Raw genomic sequence first — 25,702 nt, 5'->3', positions numbered from 1 at the left:
ACATTAAAGAAGCTACTAATGAAACTAACCAACTAAGAAAAATTATTTTTAATTTAAATAACTTTTTTTTTTTTTAATTTTAATTTTAATTTTAATATCTTACAATTAATCGTTTCTTCACTCGGTCATGATTAAATTATACATTTTTTTAATAGCTAGTTATTAACATAAATTTAAACGTGTACCGAGAATAATTCTCATGAATGAAACGCTGGAAAATACAATACAACACAATACCCCTGGGTATTTTATATGACTGTGGTTTTCTGTCGAGGTATTTTATTATCGGTGAGTACCTACATGCACGCTTACATTTTTAAAATCTAAAGTAATTGCTATTGCAATTGTAATTGTAATTGTAGTAGTAATAGTATAATAATGAAGAAGAATATATTTGTTTGTAGGTAAAAGTTTAATAAAGTGATAGGATGGCAGATGGCGCGAGTTACGATTTGTGGCGGTCGCTTGAAAACACCTGACGATTTTCAGCAGTGCGGCATGGACTTGTGCGCCAACCGCTTCCTTATAAAATACAGGTAGCTCGTGTAAATAATTGTTTAAAAAACAATAACAATTAAAAACAATACTTATATGTCAAATGGAATGATAAAAGTTTTATAAATATTAAATTGACATTAAAAAAACAAACAGTTGTAATACGTCGTAATTACAGATTAGTTATTTAATAACATCTGTATTTTCTTCGGTTGATCCAATTAAAATAACGTGGACAGTGGATGTTTTATAAACATTACGGCAAAATGATTAAATAAATTAAGATTAAGATAACAGATGAGAATTATACTTCAAAAGTAAGTTTTCTAAAGTACTCTGGACGGAAATAAGTACTCTAAATTAAAATTGGATACCGGTCAACTATTATTGGAGTTGTTTTTGTTGGTCCGATATTAACAATATTATAAATAAACAAAATGTAATGACGGGGACCGCGCTTCGTAATTTAAACGAAGTGAATGTAATGTTATGGGCTCCGATTATATGAGCTCTAAATGTTGTGATTGTTTATTTTAGTTTTATTCTGTTAAATTATTTTTTATCACGCCATCATGATGCTCGTTCGACTGGTGCTCACCACGACATTATTTCTACTGGTTCTTGGGATCAGGAATTCAACGAGTCAGCTGCGGGATGAACTTGTCGCGACAACTAAAGATCGTCAGGCGGTTGATAAAGGTAATGAGGATTAATTAATTAATTTAATAATAATCGGGAATATTATTGTAATAATTATTACTTATTTATTTATTTAATTGGATATTTATAAAGCCAACAGCGTGGATGTTTATTGAAAAAGATTTACTGTTATTACTTTAATAATAAATCTAAATGATGCGGATGATTTATGAGATTTTATATGTCTTGGTAAAAAATAATAAACGGAAAAGATAAATAGTTGCATTAATAACAAACAACAAATAAAACGAAAAATTACAATATATATATATATTATAAAATAAAATATATAAATGAAAGAAAAGGAAAAGGATTCTATCCCGAGTGGTGGGTCACGTGAGATTGAGCTAGTCATGGAATATCGTGGTCTAGTCGTTTGTTCGGAGTCTATTTAGTTTGTTGTTGTGTTGCTGTTATTGCTGTTTATGTTGAAGCTAGAGAACGACGAGAGAGGACGATGACGATGGTGAACGTCTGAACTTTGTTACATTAGCACGAGTAGAGCACACAGGCTGTACATTATACGCGGTATGAGCGGCGCGGCCTTTGCTCTCGCCTTCTATTCCTTCTATTCGCGTGAAAGTACCAACTTTTGCATTTTATTACATTGCACTGAGCTGCCTGTGTTGTGATAGAATCCATTTTGTTATTATACTTTATTAATTTTAAATTGGAGCTAAAGTAAACAAAAGATGCTTTTTGTTGGGTTGCGTTCATTTTATAATTTTATGAGTGCATTAATGTAAGCACGATTAATTAATATATAAAGCAAACTCTTGTTTGCTAATTTAATTTTATTGCTGTTGTATTAATAGCATTTTAATATTTTTCTTATCTTTTGTACTTTTATGGGATTGTTATGCGTTAAAAGCAATGATGTTTTTGATTTTCTTTTTTTATTTTAAATTCATGTATTCAAGAGTATTAAAAAGCCGTAAAATATTTCATATTTTTTTTGTATTGTAATGGTAATTGCCTAAATGTGTAGCTTCATTGATTTAAGTCGTAAAAAATTTTTCTTTATAAATTTTTTTTTTTTTTCATTGTAAAAATTTTAAATTATAATTTACATTAAATTAAATTTAATTATATAACTTCTATTTGTTTACTACAAATAGTAATTTTTTAAATAATTAATTTTTAGTAGAAGAAAAAAATATTTAATAACTTAAACTGGATGGAAATTATATAATATGAAATAATTTAAATACTTTTCAACGCTTGTCTCAGTTTGAAAAGTATGACTTATATTTAAACTCTTAAAATTAAACAATTAATATGTAAATAATTTTTTTTTTAAGCAACACAGGCGTGTAATGTATTATTATGAAAATTATAAAATAATTAGCGACAACTATAAGTGAAAAATATAGTTGTTTAGTCGGACTATTGATGCGTCTATACTATTTTTCTTGAACAAAATTGTTAGGTAACTTTTTTACTTTGTTAATATTGTAAATAGCTGTGTTGACATATGTATTCATTGATAGCTCGGTAACTGTTGATATGGAAAATTGAAACCATCAGACATGGAAGCAATACATTATATTTATTTTCAACGAATAGTATTTAGAAATTCAACCGTGCAGTAACATAACGATAATATGTATGTAGTTATTAAGTTTCACTTGTTGAGAAAAGAGTTCTTATATTATAACTGACTGTGAAAATAATATAATAACACATCGACATGTGATGTGTTACAACTGTTAACTTACAATATACAATATACAATAAAATGTCGCTCTCGTAATTTATATCACTCTCAATTTCAATTGTATTTTTATGGGTTAATTTACACCCAAAAGATGCGCGCGTTCTTACAATTAGACTCAACATTTTATTTTGCTTTAACGAGATAATTGAGATTAAATTGTCAGGAGTATAACAATAAAAGTTACGGTAATTTCAGGATTATGACAGACAGGTAGATTTTTATCGAATCGACAAAAGTTTAAAAAACTTTTTTTTTTAGTAATAAAATTCTCCATTCCCATGACACCGTTTCTTGTTCGAATTTTTAGTTTTAAATCTCTGGGAGTTTTAGAGGAAGAGAAATAAAATAAAATAAAATTTTCTTTTTAATGGAACAATATAAATTTATATTTATGCTTATGTATTATTTATTTTTATATGTGTTAGTATATATTTATATTGATATAATAAATATATAAATATATATAGTAACAGGTTGATGAGCGTTCAGGTGGTCGGTTCCCGATTGCAAAATCCTTTTGCGAGGGCGATATACACACGGTATATTCACTTTCTATTGACGAGTACACACTCGTAATGTACCATGAAGCCGCGTGAGAAGCCTACAGAGAAAACTATTCATTTGTAAAGCTTAATCATTTTATTTTACGAAAAAAAATTTCAAAATTTTTTGCTGTAAAAATTTTTTGAATATATAATTACGGTACTGTTTGCAAATAATACATACAAACTCATTGAAAATTATTTTATAAATACTAAGATTAGTCTTAATTTGTTTTAGTAAAAATTTATAAAAAAAAAACTTTTGATTTTTCAAATTCTATCCAACTAAAAATTAGAAAAATTTTTTTTCTACAATTTATTTGGAAAAAAAAAATTAATTAATTTTTGTCAAAGAAATAATTAAATTAAGTTTTCACTATTGACCTTCTAGAATAATTTTTTATGGCATTTTATGAAGAAAAAATGTATAAAATAAATTAAATAATTATTTATTTAATCCAGTAAATTATTACCAAAGAATGTGCAGTAACACCCTCGTTTCCTCTGGCAAGTAGAGCCATAATTAGGGGCATTAAATCTCTTAGGGAAGGTGTTGCTTTCGTTCTACTTCATTTAAAATGATATTATTATTTTTCAGTATCATTGTTATTATATTTGGGCTGCCTCTCACTCTTGCATTGAGTATAAGTGCAAGTACTTGCAACTAAACCGGATACACATTAAAATTGTGACTCTTCGCTACTTAAACTCGGGTGTATAGTCTTGGTCTATATTCAGCGGTATATAATACAGCTCTTACTCTCCATTACATGAAGAACGAATAGTTAGGAGTTTTTATACTTACCTGGTACCCGTACCCGGTCGACGCACCAAATCGCTCTTGACGTAAAACATTGCGTCGTGTTTTATAACCCGTATGCTATACATAATATACATAGTATTTCACTTGAACAGCGCGCATTCCAAGGAGATAAAAAAAAGTATAACATTTTCCTGCGTAATTTTCTTCGTTGAATATTATATTTTTCAATAGTCAAATCCGCGTTGCATTTTATCGTCCGATTTATACCGGTTTCTGTTGTAATAATGCTGTGTGTCATGACGTTTATATTATTATATACCTTTTTAAGTATATGTGTCTATAGATATGGTGGATTATAATTTTAGTGTAAGTAGATATTGAAAATTGGAATTAAATGAATTTTAATGAGTTGAGAAATAATTTTTAATTTTTATAATAATCGATAGCTGATTATTAAAATTATTCTTAATATTGCGTTTGTGCATTGGAAAAAAAAATTTCTTGATTCAAGAATTTTCCTTTTGAATCAAATTAATTTTTTTCTTTAGCGTATACAAAAATTTAATAATTAAAAATAAGAAAAATTTAATTTTTCTACTTCAAAATAATTTATAAAAAAATACTCTAGTTAATAATTTTAATAAAATTATATTTTAATATTAAAATAATTTTTTAACGTTAATTAGAGTAATTTTTTTATGAAATTTTAAACAAAAATTCAATTAATTTATTAAGATCAAAAAATTGGAGTTAAAAAAAATTTTTTTTCTCGTCACTTTTTTTGTATAAAAAAAATTTTTCCCTCATTAAAAATAATTCTGAATTTCTCTAATTAAAATCAACCGTACTAAAGATAAAATATTTCACAATTAATTATCCAGTAACGAAAAATTCTTGCCGATCTATTTTTCTCATTCCATAACATCACAAACAAGACCGGCAATTGAAGACGATAAAGAAAAATAAGTAATAAGCTAAGTACGAACCGTACGAAATGCCGATGTCCAATCAGAATCTCTCAGTACAATCCAGTTACAGTAGTATAAAGTACGCTATAGAAAAATCATCTTATCATTACCTCCTCGTTCGCTCATGAAACTTGGCTATTAATATAATAACATACCAAGTACCAAATACCAATACTGTCTACACTTGGGTAAAAAGCATTAAAATAAATGAAATAACGTTGTTGTTGTTATTTTCTTTCGAATAATAAAAACCCCTTCTAAGAATGATAATAAAAATAATGAAAAGACCGGGGAGCATTTGCGCTTAAAAAATAACTAAATTATGGAATAGAATGAGAATGAGTCTCAAGTATTTTTACTTTTTTTTATTTATTTATTTCTTTCCCCGAGTCATTAACTCGTATTAAAAAAACGTGAGCATGACACTCTTGAGGCTTGTTTCGCCGTGTGTTTCTTGTTCACATTCTTCTCGCCCTGATCACACGCCAGAGACCTGGTCGTGTGTTTGCCAAGCTTGTACCCCTTTGAATCTTTATACGCGATCTAGTGGCGAAAAATGTGACTATTCAAGGTAGACTTGTGATATGAATATTAACATCAGGGTAAAACAATTCTAAATTTTTATTTTAACAAACAATCAGAATACAATTACTTGTTTAATGGTCACGATTTTGAAAATTGAATTTTTTTTTAATTTAACTTCTTTTATTGCTGTTATTTACAAAAATCAGAGACATTTAATCATTTTTAAATTAAAAATATCAAGATAAAAAATTTTTTAAATTGCATTAAAAAATTTACTGTGTTAATGATAAAAATGTTTTCTAAGCAAATTATTTATCCAAAAAATCAAACTATTTTTCTTTTATATAAAAATTGGATTTGAAAGGTTCCATTTGCTGATTTATTAAATTTTCAAATAAAATAACCATCTAATCGACGTTCTAATTAGCAAATTGTCTAACTCCATTTTAGAGAATCTTGAATTTTCCATTTATACGATAAAAAAATGAGTTAAAAATTTATTATCACTTCAAAAATCCATTTAATATCTATTAGAGGTATAATATTCTGGTTTGGATCATTCAAGTAATTTATAATTGAGCTATTACTACATCAAAATGTCGAAAAATCACCTTTTATAAAATAAGGAGTTAGACTAATTGCTAATTAGACAGTCGCAATATTTTTTATTGTCCCCCAGAACTTTTAAATATTTTAATTAATTAGAAAAACATAATAAAATTGACTTTATGATGTAAATATCAAATCAAGCCTACTTTATCTCGTTCATTCTTCATCAGAGGTCTTAAATTTAAGCTACTTGTATCCTAAAGATCCCAATAGTCTCATATAATATAATATATTCTAGTCTAGTGCAAAAAAACTTTAAAATGAAATGATCGCGTGTCTGAAGTCGCTCCCGGTTTTTAAACTTCTTGTTGCTTAACAAAATCACGTTTATTTCTTACTCGTGTTCATCTTCTGTGTATGTATTTTTAAATGTATAAAATACATGCTATGCATTACTATATTACAATATAATATTTAACTGAAGCGACAAGATCGCGATAAATCGTGATAAAATACCCAATAAAATTTTCATTACACTCCTCTTCGAATTAATCGATAGTCCCTCGATTGCTTCTTTGCACTCTACACTCGGCACCCGCTAATACAAATAATAAATAAAATAAATAAGAATAATATAAATGCACCTGCAGCTCGTAGTTAAACCGAAGAATAACAATTTCCAATCTTGCTTCTTAATCTATTCTTAGTCTTTATTTATTTTTACCTGGTTATTTATATTTTATTAAATACTCAGTAAGCGTAACGGCTTGACTCTGCAATGAGGATACTTGCTAAATGACGTTTCCTCTGAGCTCATACGCCACTCAACTCAACTCCTCAACTAGTATCGCTCGTTGCTACAAGTAACAACGCGCTCACACGTGCTCCCGCATACTTTAAGCTCATACAAATCCGCTCATTATATATTACATGTAATGTGCTCATGTGGGTGTGCAGAGACGCACTCTCGCACCTAATTAGAAAGTTTCTTTCCTGTACTGTCTTTATATTACTCTGTACATCCACACACTAACAACTATACTCGTTAAAAACCTCTCATTAGATTTTTAATTCATTTTTATTATCATTTATAAATGCATATTCATTATTGATTTTAAATTAATTATTTTGTAAATACCAGGTCATGGTTTTGTTTTATTCTAATGATTAATTAAATGTCAAAGTCAGTGATTAGGTTTTATGGCGGTGCTGATAACTTTTTGATTTTATTTTGTGATATTGCAGATTTATTTTAATTTACATAAAAATTTTTTCTTATAATCATAAAAATTAATAATAATTATTGAATTTCTGACCGAAATATTGATACGAAAAAATCATAAGACACTTTTTTTGTAGAAAATTTAATTCTTTACAAAAAAGTTTCTTATAAATTTTACCATATCGACGTTCTAATTAGCAAATTGTCTAACTCCATTTGAGAGAATCTTTCATTCGTACAAAAAAACAATTAGTTAGAAATTTATTATCACTTAAAAAAACAATTTAATATCTAATAAAGGTATAATAGGTTGGTTTAGATCATTCAAAAAATTTATAATTGGATTATTGCTGCATTAAAAAATTAAAAAATCACCCTTTAAAAAATAAGAAGTTAGACCAATTGCTAATTAGACTGTCGATATTTCTTATCAATTAATGAAAAATTAGATTTTAAAGTCACAGAACTTTGAAGCTAGTAAACAATAATATTTTAAAAATTTAGTATTTAATTTCTGCCTAAAATATTGAAGCTACAATTTAACTGCAATTCAATTTTAAAGTGTAATTCTTAAAAATTTTAAATTTGTAGTTTCTAAAATTTTTCAATCATATATTATTTGTTAATTTTAAAGTTAATTTAAATTTTTATCAAGTTAATTTAAACACCATATTAAATTCAAAAAAATTTAACACTTTTACTCTGTAATTTACAAACACTTATCTAAAATAATGCGTATTCTGACGCAACCCAATTATTCCTTAAAAAAGAAGTATTATAAAAATAAACGTTTCTTTAAAAACAATAATCTACCATAGTAAACTTAATAACTTAAAATAACAACAAACATTTCAATTAACTAATAACTTTTTAAATAAAAATCCAAAATTAGCATAAAAGCCATTTCTATAATCTATAATCTCCATTCCCTGCGAGTCTCAATTACCATTAAAAAAATTCCTATCTCCGTATTTATAATTACAATCATAAAATATCTATGCATTTATATATAGAAATAATTGTATAATATATTCATGGTATCCTTAGATTTAAATCTATGATGATAGGCGGTTACTTGGGCATTTTACATTGTTATTATATTATTTCCATGTTGTTATCTCCACCCCTTTATTTGGTTACGAGTGGTTATCTCAAGCATGCATTGATGCTCTCTGGTTGTTTATACTTATAGTTAACTCAGCACATAACAAACAACCACCAACTAAATAAAAGAGTATATTGTGTGCTGTGTATAAATTTATATTGAGTACAAACAATGTTATAGCGGTGCTATTACGGATACGCTATTCTACAACCATCCGAACAATATGATAGACATAACCCGCGACCTCGAGAGTTAACGAGAGATTCGCCCCGTGAGATTCTATAACATACATCTACAACCGCAGACTAACATTCAACAGCCAAGAGTGATGCTTATTATATTATATATATGTTGTATGTTGTATGGTGTATGTTATACGCTATCAAGTATATATAACTATAACCAATAACTCGTTAGATTAAATTAGTGTAGATGCACGCGCCAGAGTTATATTAACTGCACGATGTAATCGCCGTGTTTGTGTCCGGTAAATTGGATCCCACTGATCTACTCACCTCTAATTGAAAATTTCATCGCAATCGTATCATCTGCTTCTTCTTTTTAATCTTTTCCAGAGCCCAATGCAATGTTACGTACTCTTGGACTTGGACTCGTTTATTTTTCCGTTAATTTGAATTTAAGTTTCATTATTTTTTTATCGAGAAACAATTTAAGGTCTGACTCACGGGAGCATAAAGCGGAAAGGGTCTTCCTCTGCTCCGCAATACCAATGCCAATGTTCTTGCTATGCTCCTTAATCCTTCAGTTAGCTGCTCGGCTTTCTACCTCTCCTCCTGAAACCGCATCACGGGCTTGCTTCCAAGTTGTAACTCACTCTGGTGGCATCCCTTTGTTTCGAAGGTAACCGCCAGACGATATAATATGCACTCCAGGTGCTCGTTTTTCACCGCTTACTCACTTAACTCTCCAGCTCCTTCGACGATAAAGATACGATTAATTTCTCGTTTTTATCCGCGAATTGGGTTAGTCATTTACTGGGAATTGAATCCTCATAGCTGGAATTCGGACTTTGGACTCGTAGGCTCGATGGATTCATTATTTGTGCATTTTTATGCCGGCTATGATCGTATATCGACGTTCTAATTAGCAAATTGTCTAACTCATTTCAGAGAATCTTCCATTTATACGAAAAAAACAATTAGTTCAAAATTTATTATCCCTTTAAAAAACCATTTAATGTCATTAATATCTAATAATGGTATAATATTTTGGTTTAAATCATTCAAATAATTTATAATTGCACTATTGCTATATCAAAATGTTAAAAAATCACCCTCTAATAAATAAGGAGTTAGACACATTGCTAATTAGACCGTCGATATTAGTAATTTTTTAAGTAAAATTAATTATTGAGATTGATTAAAGGCATTCTTTAGAAAAAATTTTTATTTTATCATCTATATAGTTAAGAGAACTAGAAAACGTTTGTGTCAGGGATATTTATATGGTAAATATTAAATCATTAATAAAATTTTTTAATTTTTTTAATAATCATTTATAATCTGTACACTACAAAAAATTCATGTGATTCAAGAGAAAAATTATTTAACCAAGAAAATTATTTTGAAGAGTTTCATCATCTTAAATCAAGTAAAATTTACTTAAATAAAAAAAAAAAATTTATTAGGTCAAAATTAAGAATTTTTTTACTTAAATCAAGCTCTTCAAAATGATATTTTTGGTTTAATAATTTTTATTTTGAATCAAATTCATTTTTTTTTTAGTTTTTATAATTGAAAGAATAAGGAAAATTTATTATAGAATTTATTATTATTTTTTGTATAATTTATTTTTAATAAAAACACTTAAAGGCTGAGACTAAATATGTTAGTTAAAAAAAAAAATTAATAATAATTAAAATTTAAATGTTAACTAAAATTATAATCACTCATATTACTTGATCGTAATCTCAAACTATAAGTGGTTCTATTATTTCTTGATACTCCGATTAGAAAAGTTAAAACCTGAATTAAAAATATGAATTATTTAAAAGTTAACCAGTGATGAGCATGAGTATAATATATGTGTGTGTGTGTCACGGTTTACAAAGGGATCAGATAAGGCTGAAAGGGATTGTTTGTACGTCTAGTCTCTTCTATTCTTATTATTATTATCTTCAACATCTTTATCATTGTATTCCATATTAACAGCGTGTAAGAGTGTAAGAAAATAGAGTGAGTAGAAGTGAAAAAATGTGAGTGACTGGTGCAGTACAATACAAGTAAGAGGCAACAAAGGAGGTTAAAGCTCTTGGCCCACTTGCAGGAAATGTGACATAACCGGGATAAAACGCGGAGAATTTAAAAACCTCGTTTTTATATTTATTTTTTTTTGTCGTATGAATGCAGCTATGCCTGAAGCTCGAATGGAACGAATTTCTTATATTTATATGCCAGTACAGGCCCGCGGTAATTTTCGAGTGAAGATAATAGATAGTGGTTATTTTTGTTTTTAAATTTCAGGAACTCTGGCAGGTTTAAGGGAGTTGTTATAAAATATTCCTGGAAATATTTTAATAAATTTATAAATTTAATACAAAGTACATGCCAAGGGTTTATAATAAACATGCGTAAACATAAATAAATTTTATTTGCGGATGAGTCAGGGCCTTTCTATTCCAGAGAAAGTCGTCGACCCACACTGAGTTTTATTTAAATATACAAAATACGAATGCAAGTTAAATTATTTAAAATTTTTTATTTTTTATAAATTTAATACACTCTCACTGGTCTAAAGGCTACGGACAACCCTCTAGTCTCTTCCAATCGTGCAAAAGGAGATCGAGAGTGTGAAGATGCATATTGAGGTAACTCACGACGCCGTGGCATCGATTCAACCGATTAGCCGAGTTCAGAGGTCGTCGATCGAGTTCCCCGGGTCCCGGCTTTGTACTTCGGGATTATAGAGATTTAAAAATAATATACATCGGAAAAAAGTTCGCACGACGGGGATTCTCAGAACGTTGACCCTTGAGTACGATTGTGATTTGTAAAAATCTTTTGTTGTAGTTTAGAATTATAATTATGGGTTAAATATTGGAGTTAGAAAAAAAAATGATAAGAAATCTTTTTTGTAGAGAATTAAATTTTCTATAAAATTTTTTTTTATACATTTTTTGATATTATCTTTCATTCTAGAGCTTGAATTTGAATTTTAAATTTTAAGAAATAACTTTTTGGAGCAATCTAATAAAAATTTTATTTGCCAGTTTAAAATTAAAATTCTGGGTTAAATATTAATGATAAAAAAAAATTGATAATAAATTTTTTTTGTAGGAAATTTAATTCCTTACAAAGAAGGCTATTATGAATTTTTTATCTTTCACCCTTTAGTCAGAATTAAAATTTAAAACCAAAATTCATAAATAAAATTTTAAAAGTTATAAAAAAATTTCACACTAACTTCTGAATAAAATATAACCAAACCTTTTCACACCAAAGTCCTCTCGAATAATTAATGATACTAATTATCCTGATCTTTTCGGACAATCGCGCGGCATTGACTCTCGGGTCACCGCGGTCGTTAATAAAAATAATTACAAAGGCGAATAATGATGACAAATACAACTGAAGTGTGTAAGCAGAGTATTTGCTTTTTATTAACAATAAACAAAACAAAATAATAAAATAAAAGCAAGTAACAAGTCACGCCGGAGATCCGCTTAAAAAAGCACGTTACTTTCTAATGCAAATAAGTTGAGATTACTATTTTATTATTCAAATACTCGGCTATCACTGAGCAGACATCCTTTATTGTTGAGATAAAATAAAATAATTTATTAATATTAATACTAATACCAAAGAGCCAACGATAAATGAACCAATGCTCGGTGAATAAATGACTGAGAATTATTCCCAATGAAAATATTTAAATTTAAATATGATTATTATATCTTATACCCACCTCGAGACATCTGTGTTGAGCTTCACGGGTCTATACTACCCGTAATGATATCTTCTTGTCCAGTACAGCGGCAACGATTGTCGCGGCAGATAATTCAACGTATATGCACATGTGCGTATGCAGTAGCCGATATATGGATACGGTATAATATAATACTGTGCATATAATATACCTTTATGTTACTAAGCTTCTGCCAACGAATAGAAATAAAACGTTTAGTTGTTTGGAGTCCAACGACAACAGCAATGTAATGTAATATAATATAAGCGAATGGAATAATCCCACGCGTTCGATTCACCATCTTTGGACGGACACGTGCTATTATTATACCCATGTGCGAGAAGAAGAAATAAAATAGAGAGAAGAACAGATAGGAGATAGGGATATTACTTATTCAGGATCAGGATTATGCAGGATTAGGGAATCAAGGTAGACATATCGCGATGTTTCATACTCTGTAGCGCAGCCCAGAAGCCACTGGGTCACTTGGATAATTTTATTTATTATTGCCTGTAGATTTTTTAGTTTTGATATAATATTAATGCAAATAGCTCCGTTCCGTGCAGCAAAATAATAAAAATTAGATTGAGATAAAGGCTCAGTCTAGCTTTCCTAGTTGTAATTCAGAGGGTGAGTGGTTTGCTGGTCGTGTTTGTCGGTAGGCAAAGTACACTATCCTCTAGCAGGATCTATTCCCAGGACGTGTGTAACAACGTCGAGTAGTTCCACTTCGTGCAGGAATCTAGGCTTAATGAGTAAAATTGGCTCCACTCCATACTCCAACGAGCTAAGACGCTCTACTATTTTTAATTTCAGAGGTAGAGATGTTTTTGCTGGCTCTTATGCTTCCCGGCTAGATTCTCTCTAAAAAGATTTTATCGTTTTGTGTCTAGGTTAGTTTATGTACTTTAGTTTAAATTGTGAAATTTAGATATGCATTTTTTTGCTATAAATTACTCCAAATAATTTTTTATTACATTGATAAAAATGATTAATTAGATTAAAAAATTTTTCTAAGAAATTATTCCAGTTTTAAGTATATTTCACTTGATTTAATAATTTTTTTTGTTTGATTTTAAAAATCAAATTCGTCAAAATAATATTTTTTATTCAAAATTTTTTCTCTTGAATCAAGATAATTTTTTTTATCAGTAAATTTCCGAAAAATTAAATTTTTAAATTATAAATAAACTTCTTATGATGAATTATACTAAAATTTTTATTTTAAGGTAGTACTACCGTTACCACAAGAGTCAAATCCCAAAACCTAACCTCATTTGATTAACGTAGTAGATTTCCCGATACTAAATCATGTTGGAGAAAGAGAGACAGAGATAAATTTTCAATGTTTTTTATTAATAAATGTTCTCATATTCTTGGAAACGATACTGATGGTTATTAAATATGTTCTAGATGTTATTTTTTCTCGTTGTCTTGATTTTTATAAGAATCTGAACGTCCAGTTTTGTGAAATAAAATAAAGTCTGTGATTCTCCATAAAGGATCAATGGCAAAAGCAAAAATATGTAGATATTAATATCTTTTTTTCAGGACTTGCTAGGCTTCCAAAAATTTTACTGCTTAATTATGATATTATAAAGTACCAATATGCCAAATTTCTTTAAATTCTGAACGTCAATTCTAAAACCTGTAGTACTACCTTAAATTTCACTAAATTACAACAATAACTTTCATTTTATTTATAAATAAATAATCAAAATTTTCAATCAGAAAATCTTGAAGGTTTAATTTAATTTCTAAATAAAATCAAAATACTCTAGATTTATATGCACGCACCTGCCATGTTGCGAAGCATAAAAACTTCTTCCTAGTAACGTCATACTTAAAATCTAATTCAACTTTATTATAACAAATAAAAAAGCGACTTAATGTGCATAACTACTCCCAGCAATTTAACGACAGTAGACATAAGACAGTAGACAAGTGACTATTTTTTATTCAAGATTGCCGTTGTCTGTTATGCTGTCGACGACGGGTCAGCATTTGACGAGCGATGAAAGTGCGATGAGAATGAGTTGTGTTATGTACACAGACTTTCCCCAAGAAGAATCTCTTCTCTTCCCTCAAAGACTCTTGTCTATCCCACAATCACAATTTATTTTATTTTATATATATATATTAAATTACCAAGTAAGTGCAGGAAAAGTTGAAACGAGAATAGAGTATAACTTTAAAATTACAAAATTAATCACCGAAAAATTAGAGTATTTAAGGCTTGAGACACAATTAAACTAATTACGAGCCTTTTAGATTTTATTTATGACACCCACGCGAGGAAAATTGACGTGTGTCACTGAGGACTAAAAGTTCGCGGGTTATTATATTTATGAAATATAAATAAGTAAGGAGTAAGAAATGAGAAGTACGTTTATGGAAAGATAATAAGAAATAATAAGGTAAAAAGTCTTAAGCGCAAATTCCTGTTTCTCGGGAGCAACACGAGTCGCTGGTTGAGGGTTCGATGTAATTCTAAGAACCGCAAGAAACAACGTAACACGTAGCAAAGCACCCAACTACACGAGCAAAGCTGTTTAAAGATCCCGATTCAGTAATAGTTGGTGAGCTGAGTAACTATAGAAGATAACTTCAACTTTCAAGTTGAATCAGAGCTCAAAAAGTTTCAACTCCAATAAGGCAATAATCCACTGGCTATTCTTTATTTTTTTTCTACGGAGAAGGAAATCTTTTGCACTTCACTCGTAAACTCTTTTCAGTTGAAGTTAAATGCTTAAATAAATCGATTTCTGATGCATAATGGATCGATGTAACAGCTGGAAATAGAGACCTGACCGATTAATGGACATACTGATGGATTACATTCTCAATTTACAAAGTTAGATGGTGAAAAAGCCTTAAAAATTTTCTTTTGTAGTAAATTTTATTATTATAATTAATTATTCAATATTTTTATTGAATTTTTACAGGTTATGGGCCCAGACATAAAAAATATTATTCTAGGTATAAAAATACAACGTAATTTTGATTAAAAAATAAAAGTGACGGTAAAATAGAACATTTATTTCTGATTATTACGAAAAAAGTTAAAAAATTCAAGGATTAAAGCCTTCATTATTAAATTTATTTATGATTAATTTAATTAGATAAACTATTTACAATCTTATTTTAAAGATTGTTTGATAAAGTATCAACATTATATTTTATTATGAGCCCAAAGAAGAATTTTTAGGTAATTTTTAACAGGTTATGGGCCCAGACATAAGAAATATTTTTATAGGTGTAAAATACAATATAATTTTGGTTAAAAGTAATAGTGACGGTAAAATAGAACATTTATTACTGATTATTACGAAAAAAGTTAAAAAATTCAAGGATTAAAGCCTTCATTATTAAATTTATTTATGATTAATTTAATTAGATAAACTATTTACAATCTTATTTTAAAGATTGTTTGATAAAGTATCAACATTATATTTTATTATGAGCCTAAAAAACAATTGTTATAGAATTTTTAACAGGTTATGGGTCCAGGCTTGTATAAAACGGTATTACAGGTCAAAAAATTGAAAAAATAATGATTAAAAAAAAAAAATACGGCAAAGTTATTCAATATTTCTATAAACGTATAAGTTTTTTTAAAAAAATTGATATTTTATTGAAGAAACATAAGAATCTTCTCCGTTTTTCAATAGATTGGTTGAGTTACCTTATATAGTGTGGCTGACTTGCATTTATAAATATAAATTGTTCATATTTTTTGCCACCAAGGGGAGGGATTGAAAGTGGAAGGATAGGAAAAATTTGCAGTTTGGCTGGTCAGAGACACGAGCGGAAAAAAGAGCGATGTGATGCATCGATAATGGCAATAGCGATTACAGTGTTGGTGAATGGGGATGGTGGGGGGTAATAGAAGAAGAAGAACTGCGTAGTCGTCAGAGAAGTATTCTGATTTAATGCCGGTCTTGAGATAGGAAACAGGTCTCTACTCAACTTGTTAATTTTTATTGCTCTGGATCGTCCAGGAAAAGAGCGAGATACCAGACGAGGTACTCACACGAGACACACTCTCTTCACTCACTAGGCAACTTGTAGTCGTCTCTTGTCTTGTAACCGCGCCAACAGTTCATGGTTTCGTGTTACTCCAGGGGATGTTAGAGCTTCAGGAGCATTGAACTTGACACACGATACCGACACTCTTGTCCAATTTTATTATTATTTTTATTATTATTATTGTTATCGAATATTTGAGGTCAATATTAAATTATTCTGATAAAATTTCCGCAATTTAAATTTAAAATTCAAACCTAAAAAATGGAAAAATTTTTCAATTTTTTTTTATATGAATTTTATTTTTTTATTTAAAATTTTTGCGATGAAAATAAAAAATGTAAAGACCTAAAAAATAAAAAAAAAGTTTTCTTCTTTTATTTAAAATTTAATTATAATTTTTTTTTTAATAAAAAAATGAGTTTTTAATTTCTATTAAAATTAAATTAAAAAATTATAATTGCATCTAAAAAAATAATTTTTTTAAAGTAAAAATTAAAAATTTCATTAAATTCTTGACAATAAATTATAAAAAAATGAATTGACGAACATTTATCCCATTCTCCTTTTCTCTTATTTATTTATTTCATTTAAAAAAATAATCCTCGGGCAATTTAACAAAAAACTGCGGAAGAAGCGAAAGTCGCCGCTCTCGTTAATTAATGATACGTTACCTTTCTTTAAAAAATATAAAAATAAATATAAATAGATGTATAAAGGTACGTCGGAACATATAAGTGTAATAATTAGTTTTGGTTGTTCTCCCGGCTGTCAAAATCGATCGTCACTGATATTTATCGGGCAAGGAGAACTGTCTCTCGAATTATCGGGCAAACTGATCACATGGAACGCGTTCACGTGCGACGGTGCGAAGCTACGTCACAGCCCTTTCATTATATATTTATATATATTTATAATAACGTAACATTGAACCAGTGATATTGTTTAAAAAGACGTAATGATGGTGCATGGGGAGAACCGGACTGGGTGTTCCTTGTGTATAATACCTTTTATATACAGAGACCCGTAGACCCGTGGTATGTCTCCACTCTCGTCATTCGACATTGAAACTGGTTTTTTAGTTATTTTACTTTGCCCAACTTAACTCTGGGAGACCGATGGCCCTGACACTGACATTACTCTCCCAAGGCTTTCAAGGGGTCTCTTCTGGTGTTACTGGATACAGTATCATCAAATACTTTCTCGATACCATATAATTTGTCTCACTATTCCAATCACTTTTTTATCATACTATAATTAATTTTACCCGAAATATACATTTTTTAAAATAATTAATTCAAGACTTTTTATTCGTTTTTTGCGATTAAGCATTGAATATTTAAAACGAGAGTGAAGAATTACACGGATAAAAAAAAATTACTTGATTCTAGAAAAAATTCTTGATTTAAAAATATCATTTTGAAGAAATTTTTTGTCTAGAATCAAGATTTAAAATTCTTGAATCAAGTTAATTTTTTTATAAGTGTAATTTTTTTAATATTTGCTTTTAGTCATTTTTATTAAAAAACAAATTAATAAAGTTCAGAAAAATATAAAATTACAAAAAATTTTCTGTATAATCTTTCCGATAGAATAAATTTAAAGAAAAAAAAAATTCTTGAGTTCGAAATTTGAATTTTTAATTTGTTAAAAAAAATTAATCATATTTTTTACCGAATTAAATTAATTTTTAAAAATTTATAAAATTTTTAAAAATAAGATTGAATTTTGTTTTAATTTAGAAAAAAATCGAGTTTGAACCCAAAATTAAAATATACAAAAAAAAATTTTTTTTTAAAAGAAAAAATTAATTAAATGTGTTTAATGCAATATTACACAATTATTCTCGTTATTTGGATAGACCAAAGCCGCATTGTGTATTATTATTTATAATGACGCATTTAAAATTTCAAGTCAAGCTAAATTTGAATTTTTCCACATAAAATAACACTAATTTATTCGTAAGCTTACCGAATGATCTCGGAAAAATTTGTTGAATCAACTCCATCCTCAGAATAATATTTACTATTCTAATCCTCGGTATTTTCGGCAATGTTATTAAATTTTTTTTTATAAAGTAAATGACTCAGATAAATTTTAATTATTTTTGTTTTTAAATCTTCAATATTTACATTTATAATTATAATCGTGACCACATTTCCGGAAAGTAAATGAAAATGAAATTCTAATGACAAGGTATAATGATAATATATAATTAAAAGTATTAAGTGCCTAAATTATCTGATTGCCAAAGACATTTAGGTAAACAAAATATTTTCTTAAAATTACAAGGTTATTAAATAATCATTTTCCGGTTTTTTTTTTTAAACAAAAATAAAATTTATTTAACTCCAAGTCTAAGTGGCCATGAAAACAGAGACGTTAACAATTATCCAATTATTTGTACAATAAATTTTTATTACCAGTAATTATCACAGTTTGAAGCTATAAATTCATTTGAGTTACTCACTATTTTTTCCTAAAAGTCAATTATTTTTTTGTTAGAATAATTTCGAGGAAAGAAAATTAGGATAAAAGACAAAATGATTGTTTTTATGAGGAAAACAATTATTATTTCGATTAATCCAGTCGAAATTAATTAAACAAATTGTTGACTTGCAACATACTCAATTTATTGAAACTTTCTCACGCTCTCAACATTAAATTAATAATAAATATAAACATATGTTATCATTAATCATGCCATCTATTGAATATTTATTTAACTATGTAACTGAGCGGGTAAAAATATTGGCTACGCAACGAGCAAAGTGTGTGTGCTAAAACACGAGTGGCAAATAGCCTTGTGTAAGTTTATACTCAAATAAACGTTATTAATTGCCGTAATCATCATAATATTTTAAGCGTTGTAAAAATAAATAAGTATCAATATTTATCAATGAAAAATTTCAATAAATGAAGACAAAAATGCAAATAAACAACTAATAAATTGATTTCGATAAAAAAATTCCAAATAACTTGATTCAAACTTTTTTTTCTTACACTGAAAAAAAAAATTCTTGACTGGAGTGCAAATTTTTTTGGCTCAAGAAAATATTGGGATTGAAAATTTTTTGAATAAATTCATAGTTTTTTGAGCTGAGAAAATTTTCTTGAGTCGAAAAATTTCTTCTTGCTCCAAAATAATTTTTGTCTTTTTTAAAATTTTCTTAGTGCAAGAAATTTGTTTTTTCGTGCATTTTACAATTCCAATAATTCCATATAGATAGAAGGATTTATTTGTATTAAAAAATATTTTTTAATAGTTAAGAAATCATTTATTAGAGACCACTTTTTAGTCCTTAAAAAATATTTCTTAGTATTTAAAATGATTTATTTGTATTTAATAAATCTGATATTCATTTATTAAATATTAATAAATCTTTTTAAATACTAAGAAATATTTGTTAAGGACTAAAAAGTGATCTTTAATTAATTATTTATTAAATATTAACAAATATTTTTAACTATAAACAAATCCTTCTATCAGTGCAGAAAATGATTTTTATTGAATTTATCTTTTTAAATAAATGAATAGTCAGCCTGAAAAATGATGAAATTATCTAATCACTTGATTAATATATTAAGAAAATAACGAGTGTCAGCAACATGGACGGTCTTAACCCCAGACTAGGTTGTCCGTTGTCACCTGTAACCCGCGTCTCAGCATCACGTTTACATCGTGTCTAGCCTTGCCATGTCCCGCGTTTCTTATCGTACCCCTATATACAATATAGAATCTATACAATATACACGCTCCTCGCTCATGTATATAACATAAGTTTTCGAGGTTGAACTTCACTTGCGACGCACGAGATTGACCCCGCGACCCAGACCCCGTCTCACCTGTCTTGCAGAACATCCGCGATACTTCCACTTTGCAATCCCTTTATTTATCCGTACACACATAAAATAAAAATAATCATACAAATTCGCAACATCCAATACAGATGATACAAGCGTACCGGTTAATATCAACTCGATAGCAAATGAAACGCGTACATTAATAAAAGTTCAGTTGGGAAATATAATCAAGGCTCGGACTGTAACATGGTAGCTCGTTACTCGGAATTTATCGCTTTATAAACTAACATGCGTTAAAATTTAAAATAGTTACCCATTAAAATATTAAATTGTACGATATTCATTTTTATTTCATCGGTAACATTTATGTTAACCTGTTTATGTTTGCTATGTGGGAATTTTTCCGCTCGTAATTATTATTTATTATTTATTGTAAATTGTACATCGAGGGAATATATAGATTGCTGTTTCTGGATTGTAAATAAAAGAGCGTATGTAGGAGTAGAATAGTCGTGCGGAATTGACATGAATTGAAAGATGCAGAAGGCGCCTTGTAAGCTTGTGCGTTGACAGCAAACTCTCTCACTAGGGAACACGCCACACACGGAAGAAGCATCCACTCTCACGCTTATTCGTTTTGTACTTGGAGTATGTAGTAAGAGAATGCCCATTGAAATCCACAAATTAAAAGACTGGCTTGCTTCTCAAAGGTACCGCGCCTTTACTTTTATTCAACTTCTGTATTTTTTACTCTAATTTCTAGGAGATTTTTTAGAAATTTTTATTTTGGATTTGATTTTTGGATAATCTTGACATTTTTTAATTAACTTGTCGAAAAATATATTTCGCTTAAGAGAATTAATTGAAAGATTAATATTAATAAAATATGTAAGCAAGAAAAAATGAAAAGATTAAAATTTTAAATGATTTTTTTCATTAAATGCAATTCTAAATTAATAAAAAAAAAATTAATTTGGTTCAAGAGGAAAAAATTAATAAATAAAAAAGATAAATTTGATGAAATTCTTTGAAATAATTTTTTTGGACCAAAAGTTTTTCCCTTGATTCAAATTAATTTTTTTATCAGTGTAATAAATTTTTATAATTTCGAGTATAATTTTCTAGCTTTAAGATTTACTTATAGAGTTTTTAAAGCTTAATTTTCAAATAAATATTAATCATATTATTATTTTAATCATATTTTTAATATTAAATCAATAAGAAAATTTTCGGTTTTTTGCAAATAAATAAATTTTAAAACTGAATTTTGATTTAAGTTTCTTATTTCCTCGCTACACTACACAGTTTTAATTTGTAGCAATTACTTGCGGATGGGATTGGATGTTAGCGGAAGTGGCGCCCATATCCGCTGGAGTAACATATATATTAACCATCGAACTTTCGATTCCCAACCAACAACAAAAACTCTAGACTTTTAATTAAAAAAATCAGAGACAACTCTCAACTAAACTTGATCTCAGACAATCCAGTTTTCTTGTTCGTGTAAATACCTTTTGTAATTCGATTTCGATTTTAAATTTAAATTCATAAATAATATATAATATACCACTTAATTACTTTAATTAGTTATCTCTGATATCAATCAAATAATTAGAGTTTTTAGATAAAAGTTAAATGGAATTGAAGAATTATAGCAATTATTTTTTTGAGCAACTTTCACGATCGTTGGACGTTGAATCTATTTCCGGAATCCCGTTGAAAGTGAAGAGTTTAATTCTGTTTTGTTGCTACTTACCGACTGTGTAAATAAAGGCAGATGGAGATAAGTTAAATAAATAATTTGAAAAAAATAAAACTAGGATTGGTCAGGTGGAAAGTGGCTAGCCATGAATGAACGCCCACTCTATCGTGTCTAAAGGCTGATCGAACCTTTAACTCTACTCAACTCACGGTTGCAGTAGTTATGCATGATAATGACTACCGAGGATTTATTGAACTAATATTCTGTACATTCTGAAAAGGGTAAATGTTTTTATTCTTTTTACACCCGTTGTAGCGTCATTGATACAAAAAACTGCATAATTATTTCATATACAAGTCAAACTGTATTTTTTTCTGATAAAAATTAATTATTCAAATAAATCTTAGTGAAATATTTTAGTTTTTTCAAAAGGAAATAAATTATTTATTCATAGGATGGTCTTGATAATTTTTAAATATTTATTGACTTTATAATTAAGTTAGTGAATTTTAATGGATTTCTATTTTGGTAAAAATATTTTTTGTAGAATTAATATCTGATGAATTTTTTCCATTTTAGATCGAATCAATACACAGTAAAAAATTTTGCGTCATTGCGTCAAAAAACTTAGTGTTAAAAATTTTTGTGTTAAATATTTAATACTTTTATGTGTAAATTTAACATTTATTCAGTTAAATCAACACAAAAAAGTGTTAAGTGTTTAACATAAAAATTTTTAACACAAATTTTTTTGACGCAATGACGAAAAATTTTTTACTGTGTAATTTTTCTCTTTGTAACTACTTAAAATAAAAATGATCAAAATTTCGAATCATTTGTCAAAATTAAAATTAAAATTATTGAGTCACACCCTCTGGCATTCAAAAATTAAATTAAATCCCTCACATTAAACAATATCTTTTTCCGAAGACAGAGCCATAAAAATATTTTTACGATCCATTTTCGAGCTTAGTGTTATTTAGCCTCTTTCTCGACATTCTCACGACAGAATTATTTATTATCCTCGGTGTATAGTTGAGTATACCTGTATATACAAGAAGTTAGTTTCATTGAAAGATCTCGTGCAGCGATCGATGCAAAAATTGTTTCTCACGCGAGAAAAAGAGAAAGACCGGGTAATTAACAGAGGAGGACTTTATAGTTCGCATGTGAATCGAGATCGGCGATTTATATCTAGCATGCATCAAATATGCCTATACCTAAATATTTAACACTAAACTAAAAAACCGATTGAACTAAACCGAACATAAAATAATAATAACAGTAATAATGTAATCAGATCCAATATCCAATTCAATACAAGATGGCAGTTTTCACTTTAGCTCGCCTTATATTAGCCTTCCAGTGTTATCAACGCCCGTTACATCTTTCGATTAACCGATACAATGCGGAAGACCGAGAAGGTGGAGTCGCATCCGCGGATACCCTCATATATATTACATATTATACATCATACATCGATGATTTGTGGTCTTGCCGTTGGATAAATCTACCATCTTATTTGCACGCGTAAGAAAAGAAAACGGTCATCATCATTGCCGCCTAGAACATGTTTATTAACGATTTTATCCTTCTCTTAAATTCAACCGTATCATTTTCATATTCATATCTGTATCAGAATATCCAATCAACGAAAGAATGTTCGTAGGAAAAAAAATATAATAGTTTAGTCATTAAGTTTTCAAAAAAAGTTCAAATCATTATCATTATAATAGAAAAATTTAATATTATATGATGTTTTCAAGGCCTCTTACCTCGCACGTTGTTTATTTTTCATCAATCACTTTAGTTCATCGCGAGTCACCTTTATTTATTTAGTACTATAAATCACTTAACATTAGTTTTTTTTTTTAAGTTAGTCATCTGTTTTTGAAGATTTTAATTGTGTGGGAAATATATTATGTTATAAAAAATAATTAATGCGGAGTAAAGTGAATGAAACATGTATTTGGTTTCAGAGAAAAATTTTTGAATTATAATTTATTAACTGTTTGTATTAATGCATTAATGTTTAACTTAGTCTCATTGGCTTAAAAAAAAAAAAATGATAAAGTTGGAATTTGGGAAGACTAAATTGTTATGAATTGTCACGTTTTTTAATTTTTTTCAAATCACTGCATTGATAGGATTTGTTTATAGTTAAAATATTTTTTAATATTTAAAAAATCATTTATTGGAGATCACTTTTTAGTCCTTAACAAATATTTCTTAGTATTTAAAAAGATTTATTAATATTTAATAAATGAATATCAGATTTATTAAATACAAACAAATCATTTTAAATACTAAGAAATATTTGCTTAATACTAAAAAGTGGTCTCTAATAAATGATTTGTTAACTATTAACTAATATTTTTTAATACAAATAAATCCTTTTATCAGTGTGTAGAAGCATCAAAAAAAAAAAAAAAGAAACTCAATTTCTGTGAAAAAAATTTCTAATTTTAGTCAGTGCTATTTACTTTGAAAAAAAATGAAATAAAATTTTGGTAAAATTTGACTTACTTTTTTTTGAACAAAAAATAATTATAAAGCTTTGATATTTCATGAAAATTTTAAAATTTAGATGACCAAGTTGTCATATCGATCAAAAGTGTGAGTCATAATACTTCAATCGACATAACTAAAAAAAATCAATTTCTCATTATAGTTGTACCAATAAAATCCCACAAAAGTGCTCCATAAAGCAGTTTTAACGACGCAATAAACTTCCCCTTTAAAATCCCTCCGACTAATATATTTCCGCTCAAAAAATAGTAAATGTCTTGTAGAGGACTTATTGTGATGCATATCTAACTCTTGTATTTTTTGGACGCGTGGGTTGTCTTCCTGGAGTCCTCGAGCAGCTGGCTAATGGCGTCATTGTTATCGATGATAATTCTCTCCTACGCAGTACCGTTCAAATCCCTTTACATATACTTAAAACTTCATTCATTACGACTTACGCTTTTTTAATTACAACTTTGTCATACAGCAACAATAATAATTAAAATTAACAAAGCAATATTGTTATTAATATCGAGTGCTAAAATAATGTCAATGGAATTCGATTGAGATATCGAGACTGACATATCAAGGCAACAAAATTCTAAACGTCGTGCATCGATTCTAAATCATTGTCCGCGGTTGAAGGCTACACCTCTTTATTGTGCGCGGTGGATAACGTCTCATATATTATTATATATTATGTATTAGTTGTACTATTATATATGCAGGTACCATGCAGGAAGCTATGAGATCACCAGTTTAAACAATTAGTCAGCCGTTTCTGATACCTGCTGTTGCGTTAATGCTTTGTTGTGTTACATGTTAGTTTATTAAAGGTTTTTACTTCGAAAACGGTGAATGAGAGTCAGAATAAATACAAAACATAAAAGATAAAAGATAATATAATAGTTGCAGGGCACTCCTCATACCTGCAATCACGATCTTCTCGACAGGGTCAAGAGCAGATGAAATTCCATCGGAATTAAATCGGGCCTTACGTGAAAACCGGTCTCTCAGTAAGATTGTAAGAGTAACATACTCCGTATTTGTGACATGACCAGATCCTGTCTGAGCACTGTCCATTAGTATAAATCTATGCAGATACTTAATTTAATCACACTTATAATTATAATTATTCTAATAATAATTTTTC

General features: G+C 28.3%; 1 protein-coding gene across 1 annotated transcript in view; it reads left to right on the top strand.

Moving 5' to 3' along the window:
• Positions 1 to 489: 489 nt before the first annotated feature.
• Positions 490 to 25,702, top strand: part of LOC123273461 (serine-rich adhesin for platelets-like) — a 110,632-nt gene continuing 85,419 nt past the window's right edge. The window contains exon 1 of the mRNA XM_044740870.1: positions 490 to 1,194. Within this exon, the coding sequence (XP_044596805.1) occupies positions 1,068 to 1,194 (127 nt within the window). The 5' untranslated portion in view covers positions 490 to 1,067. The remainder of the gene's footprint in view (positions 1,195 to 25,702) is intronic.

The sequence above is a fragment of the Cotesia glomerata genome, linkage group LG10 (genome assembly GCF_020080835.1).
Source record: "Cotesia glomerata isolate CgM1 linkage group LG10, MPM_Cglom_v2.3, whole genome shotgun sequence".
NCBI lineage: Eukaryota > Metazoa > Arthropoda > Insecta > Hymenoptera > Braconidae > Cotesia > Cotesia glomerata.
This window is presented reverse-complemented; position numbering and strand designations above follow the sequence as displayed.